The 15,665-nt window shown below is 43.0% G+C and overlaps 2 protein-coding genes and 1 non-coding gene across 7 annotated transcripts in view; 2 read left to right on the forward strand and 1 right to left on the reverse strand.

The window, feature by feature from the left end:
* SIL1 (SIL1 nucleotide exchange factor) overlaps window positions 1-15,665 on the reverse strand; it is a 286,621-nt gene that overhangs the window by 261,301 nt on the left and 9,655 nt on the right. Inside the window, exon 1 of one of the 3 annotated variants that reach the window (XM_047830845.1) lies at window positions 8,337-8,384. The exons of 1 other annotated variant lie outside the window; for it this stretch is intronic. In XM_047830845.1, the coding sequence (XP_047686801.1) occupies window positions 8,337-8,356 (20 nt within the window). In that variant the 5' untranslated portion in view covers window positions 8,357-8,384. Of the gene's footprint in view, window positions 1-6,936; window positions 7,114-8,336; window positions 8,385-15,665 lie in introns of those variants that run through there. One more of the 3 variants, XM_047830696.1, reaches the window with a different exon arrangement.
* The window catches only part of MATR3 (matrin 3), a 46,706-nt gene continuing 39,446 nt past the window's right edge, over window positions 8,406-15,665 (forward strand). For all 3 annotated transcript variants that reach the window (XM_047829440.1, XM_047829505.1, XM_047829594.1), the window contains exons 1-3: window positions 8,406-8,519; window positions 12,054-12,135; window positions 12,927-13,002. The gene's annotated coding sequence lies outside the window, so the exon portion shown is untranslated. The remainder of the gene's footprint in view (window positions 8,520-12,053; window positions 12,136-12,926; window positions 13,003-15,665) is intronic.
* Window positions 12,658-12,857, forward strand: LOC125147446 (small nucleolar RNA SNORA74). The gene has a single exon (XR_007145194.1). It is a non-coding gene; the product is annotated as a small nucleolar RNA SNORA74 (small nucleolar RNA).

Below are 15,665 nucleotides of genomic sequence, written 5' to 3' on the forward strand. Positions count from 1 at the left end.
CACAAAGTACAAGCATTAATCTATGACCAACAGAATAGGACAGAAGTAATGGTGCGTAATTTCCAAGATTAGATTAAAAAAGACACTGTGGCTCCCTTCTCTGCGGCTGTTCCTCTCTCCCTCCCCCTCTCTCTGCCTCTTTCCTTCATCACTTATTCTGAAGGAAGCCAGTTGCCTTGTTGCTAACAGCGCTATGGAGAGGTTCATGCAGTAAAGAACTAAGGCCTTCTGTCAACAGCCACATGAGTGAGATTGGAAGCAGATCCTCTTAGGAAGCCTTCAGATGACTGCAGCCCTGGCAAACGGCCTGACTGCAAATTCATGAGCGACCCTGAGTCAGTTCAGCTGAGTTATTCCTATTTCCTTACCCTCAGAAACTCAGATAAATGTTCAAAGTTTGGGGTAATCTGTTATGCAGCAACACAATAAATCTGTCATATGGTATTATTATTATTATTATTATTATTATTATTATATCATGGTGTATCATCTGCATTATATCACTCCATTTCCTTATAACATCTAATATGTGGACCCCACCCCCTCAACCTCTTTAACCTCATCCCTTACTTACCCCACCCTCTCCCCAGCTCAGCCTCACCCAAGGCTTACTCCTGCTTCACTCAAGCCCTTTGAATTTGCTTTTCTGTCTGCTGGAGCCCCCTCCCAGCTACCCCTAAATCTCTGCACGATTGCTCCCTTATCTTGTTGAGGTCTTGTATTCACATGTAGCCTTTTATTTTTTTTTTCTTTTAATAAATGTTTATCTATTTGTTTTGAAAAAGAGAGAGAGTGTGGGGGTGGGGGGCAAACAGGGAGACAGAGATTCCCAAGCAGGCTCCACACTGTCAACACAGAACCCCATGCGGGTTTCAATCCCACGAATCTTGAGATTGGGACCTGAGCCAAATCAAGAGACAGACACTTAACCGATTGAGCCACCCAAGTCCCCCACATATAGCCTTTTCAAAGTAGCTTTTCTTGACCCTCTGCACACCTGAACTACAGCTCCCATGTGTGCCTATTCTTTTCCCTTATTTTTATCCTTTGCCCTTATGATTATATAACATATATAATAAAATATATTTGACATATTTATCTTCTCATTTCTATCTCTCCCCTTGAATATATGCTCCATAAAGGCAATAATTTGTGTTTTTGTCTATTTTGGTCACTGCTCTAGCCCCAACACTTGGACTAGTGATTAGTGATACACATAACAGATGTGTACATATTCAGTTGAATAGGGACAAAATGTTACAATTCATCAATTGTAGTATGTATATCCCCTAGATGCCTCATATCACATGTCATGTTATGATGTCATATATATATTATCTTAAATGCAGTGTAAGGCAGTGCAGAGAGAATAGAGCCACATATAAGGAGACCTAGCTTTGTTGCTTGCTGGCTAGCTACATTACTATGAGCAAGGCATGTAACCTCTCTGAGGTCAGTTTTACTCATTTGTAAAGTGAAGTTATTATAACCTCCCTGTCCTACCTATAATGTAGATATAGAAATCAAATAATGAATGTTACAGTATTTTTTAAAAATCTAACACATAATATAGTTTCTGAAATGTTTTCTAAAGGCCATGTCACGTGTCTCAGGATATACTCTTGGGGATGGGGGGAGATAAAAAGGTCAAAGAGGTTTGGGAAATTTGGTTCCAATATTCTTTTTTTTTAATGTTTATTTATTTTTGAAAGGGGGGAGCACAAGCAGGGGAGGGGCAGAGAGAGAAAGAGAGAGAGAGAATCTGAAGCAGGCTTCAGGCTCTGAGCTGTCAGCACAGAGCCTGATGCAAGGCCCAAACTCACCAACCCGTGAGATCATGACCTGAGCTGAAGTCAAATGCCTCACCAACTGAGCCACCCAAGGGCCCCATTGGGTTCCAATACTCTAATGACTCTTCTTGGACATTCACAACGATTAGCATATGAAAGGGTCTGAAAATCCTGCATGTAAGGTCTTTCCCAATGCACCTGGCTATACTTGGTCTTGATCTCTGTAATACATAATACACCATCTTTGTCATCAGGATAACATTGCTCCTTTAGAGCAAGAAGGAATTCTAAAGTTCCTAAAACAAATCCCAGTGAGGTGGGCAATGAGATCCAACAGGTGAAATGGAGACTGGGAGGAGGGAGGAGAAGGAGAAGAAAAAGGAAAAGGAGGGAAGAGAGAGAGGGGAGGGAAATCAAGAACAAGGAAAGGGGAAGGAAGAGGGAAAAAAATAGTGAAGGAAAAAAAGGACAACTAAACTCATCCCCTTTGAAACGAAAAGAGTTCTGCAGAACAAAGGCAACCTGAAATTTCCCAGGAGTGGATGGCAGGAAGGGATCGGAGGGAGCCATCTACGAATTCTGATGCTGCCCACGAAACCCAGTTTATTCCTTTGAGTGTTGCCTCTGCCAATTTCCATAGGTGGAGCTCGGGCTTCCTTTTTGGCTCCAAGGAACCTCTGAAGCAATTTCTTCTTTATCAGAGAGGAGGAACCAGGTAAACCAATTGCTTCTGCCAATTTCCACAGGTGGAGCTCGGGCTTCCTTTTTGGCTCCAAGGAACCTCTGAAGCGATTTCTTCTTTATCAGAGAGGAGGAACCAGGTAAACCAAAACAGCAGCTTCTCGATTTAGTGTACTCACTAAGTGCCTGAAATGGCAGCTGCCATTTTTCCTTTCCTCACAAGCAATAAGCTTTCTTGGCAGCATCCATCTCCCCAGAGCACGCCTGACTTGCAAAAGGAAGAGGAACTGCAATTCCTCCCGCAAAGATTCCCTAGGCTGAGTGGGAGAGGAAGAGGTGGGCAGGTTTATTCTTGACCTCTAAGTAGGCCTACCCTAGCCCAGTCCAGACACTAATAGAAAAGAAGATTCTGCAGCGCCCTCTGGCATCCACTCACACTTTCAGCCCTCATGGCTAGGAAGTCCTTTGTTATATCTCATTTCAGTCTTTTCCCTGTAACTTCATTTTTTACTGCCTTTCCCTTACCCCAGAAGAAGGGAGTGATTTGACTGTCATAAGTTGCATGTATAGAACAACTTACAGTATAACCAGTATAGTTATAACCCATATCTTTGGGCATATAATTGGTGAATACTATTCGAGGAACTTCATTTCCCACCAACTCAGAAACTGGGCTCTTTTTTTTTTTCTTAATGTTTATTTCTTTATTTTGACAGAGAGAGAGATAGAGTGAGCAGGGGAGGGGCAGAGAGAGAGGGAGACAGAGAATCCTATGCAGGCTCCGCGTGATGTGAGGCTCAAACTCACAAACCGTGAGATCATGACCTGAACCGAAATCAAGAGTCAGACACTTATAACTGAATGAGCCACCAGGTGCCCCTCTTTTTTTTTTTTTTTTTTTTTTTTTTTTTTTTTTTAATTGTGTGATTCTTAGTGGGCTAGGGAGTTATGAGAAAGGAAGTGACATAGGTTGAGCACCTACCTGGTCCCTTATATATGACATCTCATTTCATCTTCACAACAACCTAAAATGTAGAGACTCTAATTCCCATTTTATAGGTGAAGGTACTGAAGTCCAGAGGTCACTTAAAGTCAAACAGCTGACAGGTAGGTGGTGGAGCCAGAATCTCATCGACATCTCACTCCCAAATCCATGTTCTCTCTACCCAAGGGGCTTGACTAGATCACACAGAAACCTGGGTCTTTGGTTTCTTTGCATTCCTTGTGATTATTAGGTTTATCCCCTAGTCCTACAAACATGCAGGGTACACTTAACATCAGAAAAGTGCAGGGGCACCTGGGTGGCTCAGTCAGTTAAGCATCCCACTTAGGCTCAGGTCATGATCTCATGGTCCCTGGAGACCCGCTTAGGGTTCTGTGCTGACAGCTCAGAGCCTGGAGCCTGCTTCTAATTCTGTCTCTCCCTCTCTCTCTCTCTCTGCCCCTCCCCCACTTGCACTCTGCCTCTCTCTCTCTAAAAATAAACATTAAAAAATTTTTTTTAAAAAAGCACAAGTAACTCTCAAGTCTTTGCTGCGACCAAATCTGTACTCACTCTACCTGATGTCCACCCGCTTCACCAGACTGTAATCTCCATAATGGTAAGGATCATGTCTATCTTATTCATCATACTATCCCTCCCTAGTGCCTACCACGCGGCCTGCTACTTGGTAGATACTCAATATGTGTTGACTGAATGAATGATGACAGAAAGAGAAGACTCCATAAAACAAGGTAAGAGAATGTAAGACAAACATTTAAAAGGCCAACATTCAATTTAAAGAAGGAGAAAAGAGGTAGCTAGGAAGAGGGTGAGAGACAGCAAGATAAGAAAACTCAGCACAAACAAGCAAGATAAAAATAGCCTCTTGCCACTGTCCTTTTAAAATTACTTTCTATATTTGAGCCTAAGTGACAAGTGAAATCTCCTCTGTAATTTCCCATGTGTTCAGCTTAATGAATTTCTGGCAAATGGTTTCAGCATCGGAGGGCCAATTTGGACATCATGGGGGTGGAGTTGGTGAGAAAATGAAGGGTATGGAAATAGACTAATTGAGTCTAGAAACCAAATGAAGAGGTGATTGGAGGCATGTGAGGAGGGAGGCAAGTCTTGGAACTTGCTCAACATCAAAAAGGACTGAGAATTGGTCTTGCTCTAGCTGATGTCATTGTGATGTTTCCCTACATGCTACAGAAGGAGTCCAGAATCCCAAGATGGCCTTGAAACGATTCTTTGTGTCACACTGCCTATCTTCTAAAGAGCTTTATTTGTTTATATAGAGAACATTATATTAATGATTTAATTTTAGCCATTGGAGGGAATAAAGACACTGTCTTTTTCATGTCCATAAATCTTGTACACAGTAGGCATACCATAAATGTTCAACCAAATCATTATGAGGGAGTGAAGTTAGGAAGTAGGACAGGAATGCATAGTCTACTCCTCTGAATCTGTTCAGGCTGCCCACCCGGATGCATTAACTTTCTCTGTATACTAAGGAAGGAGCTCTGAGGGGCCACAGGACCCAGAATAAAAAGTTTTTTCTAGTCCTTAAAATTGTAAATGACCATGCAGACCACAATTTTAATCAGAATGCATGTCTTTCAGCTCCCCAAGTATGCTTTTTCATTGTTGTTTTAATAGCTTTATTGGTGTATGTCATATATCATACAAGTCACCCATTTCAACTATAGAATTAATGGTTTCTTATTACACTCACAGATAAGTGTAACCATCACAATTTGAGAATATTTCACCACCTCAAAAAGAAACCTATAATCTTTAGCTATCACCCCCCTCCTCTTTTTTTTAATGTTTATTTTAATGTTTATTTTTTAATGTTTAATGTTTTTTAATGTTTATTTGAGAGAGAGAGCATGCGCGTGTGCGCATGAGTGCGCACATTAGCAGGGGAGGAGCAGAGGGAGGGGTAGAGAGAATCCCAAGCAGGCTCTGCATTCTGAGTTCCACCTCACAAACCATGAGATCATGACCTGAGCTGAAATCAAGAGTCAGATGCTCAACCTATTGAGCCACCAGGTACCCCAACCCTCCTCCCCTTTATTTATTTTCTGTCTCTACAGATTTTCCTGTTCTGGAGTTTCATATGAATGGAATCAAACAATATGTAGTTCGACTTCTTTAACTTAATGTAACATTTTCAAGGTTCACTCATGTTGTAGCATGAATTAGTACTTCATTCCTTTTTTTGACCAAATAATCTTCCACTATATAGATACTCCACATTTTGCTTATCCATTTGTCAGACATTTGAGTTGTGTTTTAGCCCCTATGAATAATGCTGCTACAAAAATTTGTTTTTGTATGGACACACATTTTCATTTTCTTGGGTATATACCTCTAAGAGTAGAATTGGTGAATCATAAACTAACTCTATGTTCAATCATTTGAGGAACTGCCAGACAGTTTTTCAAAGCAGCTGCACCATTTTACATTCCCACCAGCAGCGTATGATGATTCCAATTTCTCTATATCCTTGCCAATCCAACTAATGCTTTTGAGAAATAACAAGGACAACTGCAGGGATCCACTCTGATCTAGATAGCTATTACAGAGAAACAGCAAGAGGAGTAGAGTCCAGGGATGGAAGAGGGATCCCTCTTCTCCTGTAAGCTCTTAGGGTCATCCAAGAGGGAACACTGCCATCTTTAGTACTCTCTGTGACTCCCCGGGCTGGGTTAGCTGTCTTCTGACATCTGCCAAAGGATACCTATACCACTGTCTCTTTTCCCCACTAGATTGTAAGCTTTGGGCAGGCAGTGATCTCTAGTGCTCTGACTTTATCTGCAGCACCTGAACAGGAACTGGCAAATGGCAGATGTTCAGTAAATGCTGATTGGCTGACTGACTGAGTAAACGATTAAACATTTCTTTACCTGTGATTCTTGTCCAGGGAGGAGAGGAATGGATCAACCTCAGGGGCAAAAGCCTTCATGAAGGGAAGCAAGGAAAGAATAGATGGAGGAGAAAGGTAAAGTCACACAAGAAATTTAGAGACCTAGTGTCCCTTAGGGCCAATCTTCTGATTATTATGAGGTCAAACCCGGAGCTAATGGACCTACCCTAATCCTTTTTTGCCTTTCATCTGGCTGCATTTTTTTTCTAGAAATTTTCCTTTTTCTTTTTTGTTATTATTTCTAACAATTTTGTCTTTGCAAGGATAAGAAAGTAGAAAAGTAGTTGCTATTACAGGTAAAAGACCACATAAATCAACTCACCAAAACAAATTCAGAATTTTAAAGAATGGAGGTTAAGAAGGTTGACTATGAAGGATTTTTTTAACTAAGAAATGCAGAAACCATAATCTAGGTTTTCCTCCTTATTACACTGAAAGCCCTATATCTAACAAAGGTAACTATATTTTCAGTGACATAACAACATGACCCAACACTCAGCCTTATCCATGATGGCTGGCCTTCTTTCCACACAAATCCTGCCTCTTACCTGACTAATCTGTGTCCAGTAGTCACCAGGTCATTGGGTCCCTCTCTCTCCTTAGGTCCTGTATCTGTATAGCCTGAATCACTTCCTGAAAGCACAGACGCATGCATATATTCACACAAACCTCATCTTTCCTTTTCATGAATCCTCAGGGTAGGTCTCCTTCTCCATTTCATGTGTTTGGAAGAAAAGAAAGCAAAATATATGAAATGCCAATGCAATTTCTCCTTTAGCAGAGCTTCACAGGACAATTACCCACCCAATCTGCAGGGTTTTATAGCTCTCATAACCATCCTTTATGAATACATTGTGACAGCCGGATGCGGGCACTGATTATGGCAGCAGTCTTCAGCTACATTCCTATTTAACAAAGCAGAGCTCCTGCCTACCGGCTCAACAGTGTTCATGTGCCTTTTTTTAAATTATTGTATTTATGTAAGTCTTTTTCCAACCAGAGCCTATGTCCAACTCCATCAAACTCGAGGATTTGGGCTTGCCACTTCTCCAGTCTCTCTCTGGCCTTAGAGTCTAGTGTCTCTAGCTGCAGTCAATTTAGCACTCACTCTAGCCTTTCTCAGCAGAGGTCTGTGAGGATTGGGGTGCATAGGAAACACATTTTTTTTCCCATTATGATCGCTGGGAGAAGATAAGAAAACATGTTGGCAGATGCCAGGGGCAGTGGCTGATTCCTAGAGGTTTGCCTGGCAAAGGTGTCAGGTGCAGTAGATGAGCAGGCCTGGTAGGATGCCGTGGGGGCAAAGAAAGGGAGGGACTCCAGCTTTCCCCACCGTTCGGCAGGACATAATAGTATTGACTCCAGCTAATGAGGATAGGAAGTTTTAGTGTTCAAAAGAAATGCTGGTAACCGGCAATCTGTCCACCTTGAAAATGTGGCTTCTTGGGCTGATTGTGCCACGGTGCCAAGTAACTCCGGCAGAGGAAGCGAGTATTCTTTAAATACTGCAAGTCAGCGAAGGATTCTACTTCAGGGCACCAGAGATGCTGTCCCACAGGGTTAGGCTGTAGGAGTGCCAGGCATAATCTACCCGAAAATCTCCTGAAAAGAACCGAAAAACAAGGCGACCTGATGGGCAAGCCATCAGCCGAGGGACGACCCTACTAGAGAAAGCCGGAAAAAAGATCTGCGTGGGAGATGAAAAAAGCTTACGCTGCACTTGCAGAAACCGAAAGGTGCCACACTTGTACGGTGAACCGGCACTCGGTGTGGGCAGGCAGGAAGCACGGCCTCCCCGGTACACTCCAGGTTTTGTCTTTAGCAAGTCCAAACCCAGCGCCCCCTTCCATACGTAAATAACAAACGGGATGGTAGTCAAATACAGTCCTCGTTAGGATTCCTACACTTTCTACGCAGGGGCTCTAGCTTCTGTAAAGAGTTTGCTCACCTCGGCCACCGCTCCCGCATTTTTCTAACTCGGCCTTTCCTGGGCGGGGCTTCCGGGCCCCGCCCACTGAGGGCCTGCTCAGCGTCAGCCCCGAGGCGGGGCTCCCCTCGGGTTGGTGCTGTCCTTTCCCCTGCGGCCTCTGCTCTGGTGGCAGTACGCGGGCCGAGCTCCAGACACGTGCGGGTAAGTAAAGGCCAAGTGGGCAGAAGCCTTGGACGTTTACTAGTTTGGGGCGAGAGGCAGCTGTGGGGAGGCTTCTTCCCAGGCACAGGACGAAATTGGGGTTCGTTCCATCATAACCCCGTGTTTGGAGGGCATCTTGAAGAGTCGCTGGGAGATGGTAGCCCTAGAGTCGCCCCTTGTTTTCTGCCAGCCCTCTTGTCCCTGGAGAGTCTCCTACAGCTGGTCTCCGAGATCCTCGCTTCCCTGGCGCCAGAGCCCGGAGCTTGGGAAGATTTGTGATGAGCACGTGTCCGGGTGGAGCTCGGTCAAGCCTTGCAACCTAGTCCCCTAAAAGGGGCAGGCTGTGTTTAGATTAGTTTTTAGACCTGGACAATGAGCCTATTTTACCTTTTCTCCCAATTGTTTGGGGGTGGTTAAAAGTGAAATTAAAGGATGGCTGGAAAAACATATGGTCTTAGATACCCTACTCTTATTATGTAAATAAGGTAAATTATAATTGTGAATGGGTAGGAATGTTTACTAACATTCTTGCAAACACTTGAGTTACTGCTTTCAACAACAGTTGAGGTCGTTGGTAGGAATGGCAGCATGTCTCCGTTTCCTTTCATACCCATTACTGCATCTTGTTATTTTTCTGGAGTACCGCTTTTATTGTGCTTCAAAAGGTCTCCTAACCACGTTTTCTCCAATCTAGTTTTAACTAGCCTTTCTGATTTGCACTGCCCATTGCTCTACCAAGGTAACATTTCCCCTTTTACTCCCCCTATTTATCATATCCTTGTCTGGAATGTAGCTTTTTATAACAGCAAGTATTTATTGACCACACACTCTAAAACATATTATATAGGCTTATATAAGCTTCTTAAGCCAAACAACCATCTTTTGTACAGGGTACCATTGATAACATTCCTATTTGACAGATGAGGAGACTGAGAGGTATAGAGAGGTTAAGTTACTTGTTCACTGTTTTGTTTTTTTAAATTTTTTAATGTTTATTTTTGAGAGAGAGGGAGACACAGAATCTGAAGCAGGGTCCAGGCTCTGAGCTGTCAGCACAGACGCGTGCCGGGGCTTAAAACTCACAGTTGTGAGATCATGACCTGAGGAGAAGTCAGATGCTTAACCAAGTGAGCCACCCATGCACCCCACTTGTTCGTTCACTGTTACATAGTTGTTAGGTGATAGCTTATACTTGTTGACTAGACCATTAATATGCTCCTGTTGAGGGGTTCCTGGCTGGCTCGGTTGTAACAGCATACAGTTCTTGATCTCAGGGTTGTAAATTTGAGCCCCCCCGCCCCCCGTTAGGTGCAGATTATATAAAACTTAAATCTTTTCTAGGGTCACCTGGGTGGCTCAGTCAGCTAAGAATCTGACTCTTGGTTTCTGCTCAGGTCATGATCTCACGGTTCATGAGTTCAGCCCTGCACTGGGTTCCGGGCAGACAGTGTGGAGCCTGCTTGGGATTATTTTTGCCCCTCCCCAATTTGTGCTGTCTCTCTCAAAGAAATAAAACTTAAAAAAATCTTTAAAAAAAATGCTCCTGGGGCGCCTGGGTGGCGCAGTCGGTTAAGCGTCCGACTTCAGCCAGTTCACGATCTCACTGTCCGTGAGTTCGAGCCCCACGAGTTCGAGCCCCGCGTCAGGCTCTGGGCTGATGGCTCAGAGCCTGGAGCCTGTTTCCGATTCTGTGTCTCCCTCTCTCTCTGTCCCCCCCCCCCCATTCATGCTCTGTCTCTCTCTGTCCCAAAAATAAATAAATGTTGAAAAAAATTTTTAAAAAAATGCTCCTATTGAACTGCTGTGGTACATAGGTAAAAAAACATGTGAAAATAAAGCTAACCAAGGGAAAGCTTTTTGTTTTACTGTCTATTTCTCTGGCTCTGAAATAAGTTATGGGGTTTTGAGGGTAGAGGTCTTGAACTTTACACAAGTGTTCACTACTGTTAGCTGCCTAACCCGGAGTACTTGGATTGCAGAGGGGCCAGCCATGGGCTTTGGATAGATGCAGCCCCAGGTGAGTGCAATTTCATTAGCCTGCCTTTGGCCCCAGCTGTAGGCAGCTGCCTAGGTTGCTGTGTACCTAGGCAAGTGTTACGCTGCTGGGAGAATAGCAGCCGTGATAGCTGGTTGGCATTCTGGGCCTGGTTCATTCCAACTCTGTTGTTAACTATACCAGGATGCCAGCATAATTGTTCATTCATTAAGGTGAAATCTGTAAGGGCATGACTTTGCAGGGAGAAACCTAAAAATCCAAATCTTTCTGAGTGGTTCTGGTTCAACAGGTTTGTCTAGTTGAACTTGCTGGAAACAGAACAAAGGTAATCAAGCCATGAAGGGATGTAGAAGTATAGGGAGGGGGCAACTTTTTATTTTTTGAGTGCCTACCAAGTGCTCTGAATCAGGCTTATACAGGGAAAAAGTGCATGGGATTTTTGCAATTTTCACTGAAATCAAAGTGCATGTCCCCCACTCCACCATACAAAGCTAGTCTCTCTGAAGGGAGTTCTATAGCTGCAGTGATCTATAGGGATGCTTTATTAAGGAAATGTTACATGAATTTGCTTTAAAATTCTAGGCATTCCTGGGGCGCCTGGGTGGCGCAGTCGGTTAAGCGTCCGACTTCAGCCAGGTCACAATCTCGTGGTCCGTGGGTTCGAGCCCCGCGTCAGGCTCTGGGCTGATGGCTCGGAGCCTGGAGCCTGTTTCCGATTCTGTGTCTCCCTCTCTCTCTGCCCCTCCCCCGTTCATGCTCTGTCTCTCTCTGTCCCAAAAATAAATAAACGTTGAAAAAAAAAATTAAAAAAAAAAAATTCTAGGCATTCTTCTCTAGCTCTTTAATAAAATATAAAAATACCAATTGATTGAGAGGCTCTACATAGTAGGCCTAGCTATAACCGTACTAATTTCTGCTTTAGGCTGACAGTATATTTGTGTTGGTTTCCTACAGAGTCGTTGCCCCTTCGGGGCAGTAAAATAACAAGTCCCTTTTGTAGTGATTTTGTTTTGGATTGCTAATTCTCTGAGAAGAGATGCTTCTCAGTTCTAGGCAAACACACAGCACTCATGGTGGTGCTGGAGATTGTCCAATAGGATTGACTTAGTTGCTACTTCTGTGAAAAGTGACATCCTAGTTTCCATAGGAGGAACTCCTGAGGATGTTGGGAGGTGGGGGAGTTATTTATAAAAACTAGTTTTGTTCCAACAATTGGCTTTCCCTAAAAACAGTTCTCTTAGTTAAATGTTGAGTTCCTTGTGTGAATACCTCGGATGTTCATTGTGAACAGCCTTTTACATATGGGGTTTTAAGAATACTAGTGATACCTAGAGGGTTTGGGGGAACGGTTAGCTTTAATGGTAATTATAGGCAAGAAAAAGACAATAGGAAATAAAATAATTCTGGAGGTATTGAAAATAGGGTAAATCGTAAATGGCAGGCAGCACTGCTTCCATTTCTACAGAAAAGAGGTTTTAGGAGCTGCTGTTTTAGTCAACACTGTTTAGTGTTCAACAGTGAAATCTTTTTCTTTTTAGGATGACTTGAAAGTAGGGCATCCTTGGCCTTCCGGAAGAGAGTAAATTCACGGCACGTGGATGGTCTGTATGGCGTTCTCAGGTAAATGTCCCTATTAATTCCAACACTGACTACTGCCTATGTGGCAGGCCTATTTGCTAGTTGGTATCCATTAGGAAACAGCTGGGAGGCAAAATCACCTGTATTTGCCCCTGACAAATTCGGCCTCTTAGCAGTGAAAGGCTAAGTGGGATTTTGGTGGTTCTAGTCTGAAGGTGTATATGATCTTTGAGATGATCTGTATTGTTCCATCTGAGGAATGTACAAGCAGATTATAAAGCCCAGGATAGGAAGGATGGCATATCTTGCCTGTTCGCAGCTAGATCCCAATCATGGCACCTGGCACATAGCAGGAACTCCTTGAATGTTGGACAAAATGACTAAAAGCATGGGAAAGGGGTTCCTGTTTCCTATTTGTCTAAAAGGCTTGGCAGCAAGGTCTGCTATCAGTGCTTCCAGGCTTCTCTTTTGCAGTCAACGTTGAATTCATTGGGATACCTGTATCCATAACTTCTACTTGGGGTGCCTGGGTATCTGAAATAAAGAAAGCTGTTTCAGGAATCATCCAGCGGTTGTCAGCTATCCAGGCCAGCATGATGCCTTGGATGGTGTTACACTGTTGGAAGAGCAAACGCTGACCTTCTTGAGGTCTGGCTTCAAGCACTGTTTTGGTGTTGTGGCTGATACTCTTGGGCAGTGTTTTGCACCTCTGAGAGTGGAGTAACTCCTCCTGTGGAGTTGGTCCTAGTCTGGGTGCAAACAATTTTTTTTTCTTTGAGGAAAGGACCCTGTCTTAAGGATACTTAATCATTCCTTTCCTCTTTGAATCCTAGATGCCTTTATCTGAGTGAGAAATCTGCCTCCATCAGAATCTCAGATGTCTGACAGCCCTGTGTGACACCAGGATAGGTAATATATACAGTCCTTTGTCATGTAGGTTCTAATTAACTTTCAGCCTCAGATGGGTGGTGTGAAATAATAGAAAATATATATATTGGCCTCTGCTCCCATTCTTGGCACAGAGCTGCTAAAACTCTTGAAATTCCCTAAGTGGTAAGAACACTAGGAGCATCTTTTGTTCTAATATTTGGTTTTTCATGTTGATGCCTGACTGAGCTCTTAAATCTAAGAATTTCCTGGGTGATTTAAATGTCTTGTTCTTTTTTTTATGTCTTTTTTTTTTTTAATTTTTTTTTCAACATTTTTATTTATTTTTGGGACAGAGAGAGACAGAGCATGAACGGGGGAGGGGCAGAGAGAGAGGGAGACACAGAATCGGAAACAGGCTCCAGGCTCCAAGCCATCAGCCCAGAGCCTGACGCGGGGCTCGAACTCACGGACCGCAAGATCGTGACCTGGCTGATGTCGGACGCTTAACCGACTGCGCCACCCAGGCGCCCCTTAAATGTCTTGTTCTAATGAGGTGGTAACTAGAAAGACCAAGCACTGATTAGAAACTTGGAATTTTCAACCCCACTTCCATTCTTCAGAAAGGGGAAAGGGGCTGGAAATGGAAATAATTGATTATTCCCACATGATGAAGCCTCCATAAAAATCCCAGTAGTATTCGGTTTAGAGAACTTTCATGTTGGTGAACACATGGAGGGGAGGTGCTGGGAGAGTAGCACATCCAGAGAGGGTATGGAAGCTCAGCAACCCTTTCCACATAGCCTTGCCCTATTCATGTCCCATCTGGATGTTTATATCCTTTCAAAAAAATTTTTTTAATATGTTTTTAAATATTTATTTTTTTCAGAGAAAGAGAGTGCAAGCCGGGGAAGGACAGATGATCCAAAGTGGGCTCTGCATGGACAGCAGAAAGCTCAGCGCGGGGCTTGAACTCATGAACTGCGAGATCATGACCTGAGCTGAAGTCAGACGCTTAACCGACTGAGCCACTCCAGCACCCCTACCATATCCTTTTAAAATAAATTGGTAAATTGTAAGGAAACCGTTTTCCTGAGTTCTGAGAGCTTTTGCAAATTTATCAAACCTGAGGAGGGGATTTGGGGAATCTGTGATTTATATTGGTCAGAAGTACAGGTAACAACCTGGACTTAACGATTGGCATCTGAAGTGAGGGAGGAACAGTCTTATTGGACTGTGCCCTTAACCTGAGGGATCTGATGATACTCGAGGTATATGGAGAGTCAGAATTGGGCTAAAATGTACGACACCCAGCTGGTGACACAAATTTGCTTGGTGTGGGAGAAAATCCACACACATCCGGTGTCAAAAATGTTGAGAGAGTGGTAGTAGTGTGAGAGTAAAGGAAAAATACAAAGTGAGGTTTTCTTGGGGCACCTGGCTGGTTCACTAGGTAGGGCATGTAACTCTTGATCTCAGGGTCATGAGTTTAAGCCCCATGTTGAGTATAGAGCTTAATTTACACACAGAAAAATCTTCTAAAAAGTAAGGTTTTCTTTACAGGTGGAAAAATTTACAAGTTCTAAAAAATTATAGGAAATAGAGAACATTAGAGAAGAATACTAAATCAAAAGTCCAAGGCTTAAACTAAGCTCTTATTTTCTAGAGCTCTGCAGTACAATACATGAGGCTATTTCAACTGACAAAAATTGAATCTGTTTTTCCATCTCAGTATTTAGTGACTGCCGTATTGGACAGCTCAGAGAACATTTCCATCTGTGTGGAAAGTTTTATTATACACTGCTGTTCTAGGGCAGGGGTTGGTAAACTTGTAAAAGGCCAAATAATATTTTAGACTTGTGTACCATATAGTCTCTCGTATAACTACTCTCAATTCTGCAGTTGCAGTATGAAAGCAGCCATAGTCATAGAAAGTGTCAACAAATGAGCATTATTGTGGCCCAGTAAAACTTTATATTTTTAAAATTTTATTTATTTTGAGAGCAAACAAGCAGGGGAATGGCAGAGAGATGGGGAGAGAGAATTCCAAGCAAGCTCTGCGCTGTCAGCCCCAGAGCTTTAAGTGGGACTCAGTCTCAAGAGCCATGAGATCATGACCCTGAGCTGAAATCAAGAGTCGGATGCTTAACTGAGCCACCCAGGTGCCCCCAATAAAACTTTATTAATAGACAATGAAATTGGAATTTTGTAAAATTTTCTCTGTTACAACAAAAAATTTTCCACCAATCATTCTAAGCTTGAGAGCCTTTCGAAAACAGATTGGCAGGCCAAAACTGGCCTGTGAACTGGAGTTTGCCAACCCCTGGTCTAGAAAATGAAATTCAGGCCTTGGGAATTGATAGCTCATTAGTAACAGGCTGAAGCTAGTACCAACATGTCTCTGAAAAATTCCATGTTACCAATATCTTTGCCTTATAGCAAGCCTTTATCATATGGTATTAAATACCTTTTATTATTTTTAAATGTTTATTTTGAGAAAGACAGCAAGAGCACAAGCATGAGTGGAGGAGGGGCAGAGAGTGGGAGAGAGAATCCCAAGCAGACTCCTCCTTGTCAGCATGCAGCCTGACCAGAGGCTCCATCCCATGAACAATGATATCATGACTTTAGTAAATTATCCAAATAGAATGGTTCTCATTTTTTGTATTTGGAGTTCGTCGTGTATACTTTTTACATGGCTTACT

The sequence above is a fragment of the Prionailurus viverrinus genome, chromosome A1, assembly GCF_022837055.1.
Source record: "Prionailurus viverrinus isolate Anna chromosome A1, UM_Priviv_1.0, whole genome shotgun sequence".
Taxonomy (NCBI): Eukaryota; Metazoa; Chordata; class Mammalia; order Carnivora; family Felidae; genus Prionailurus; species Prionailurus viverrinus.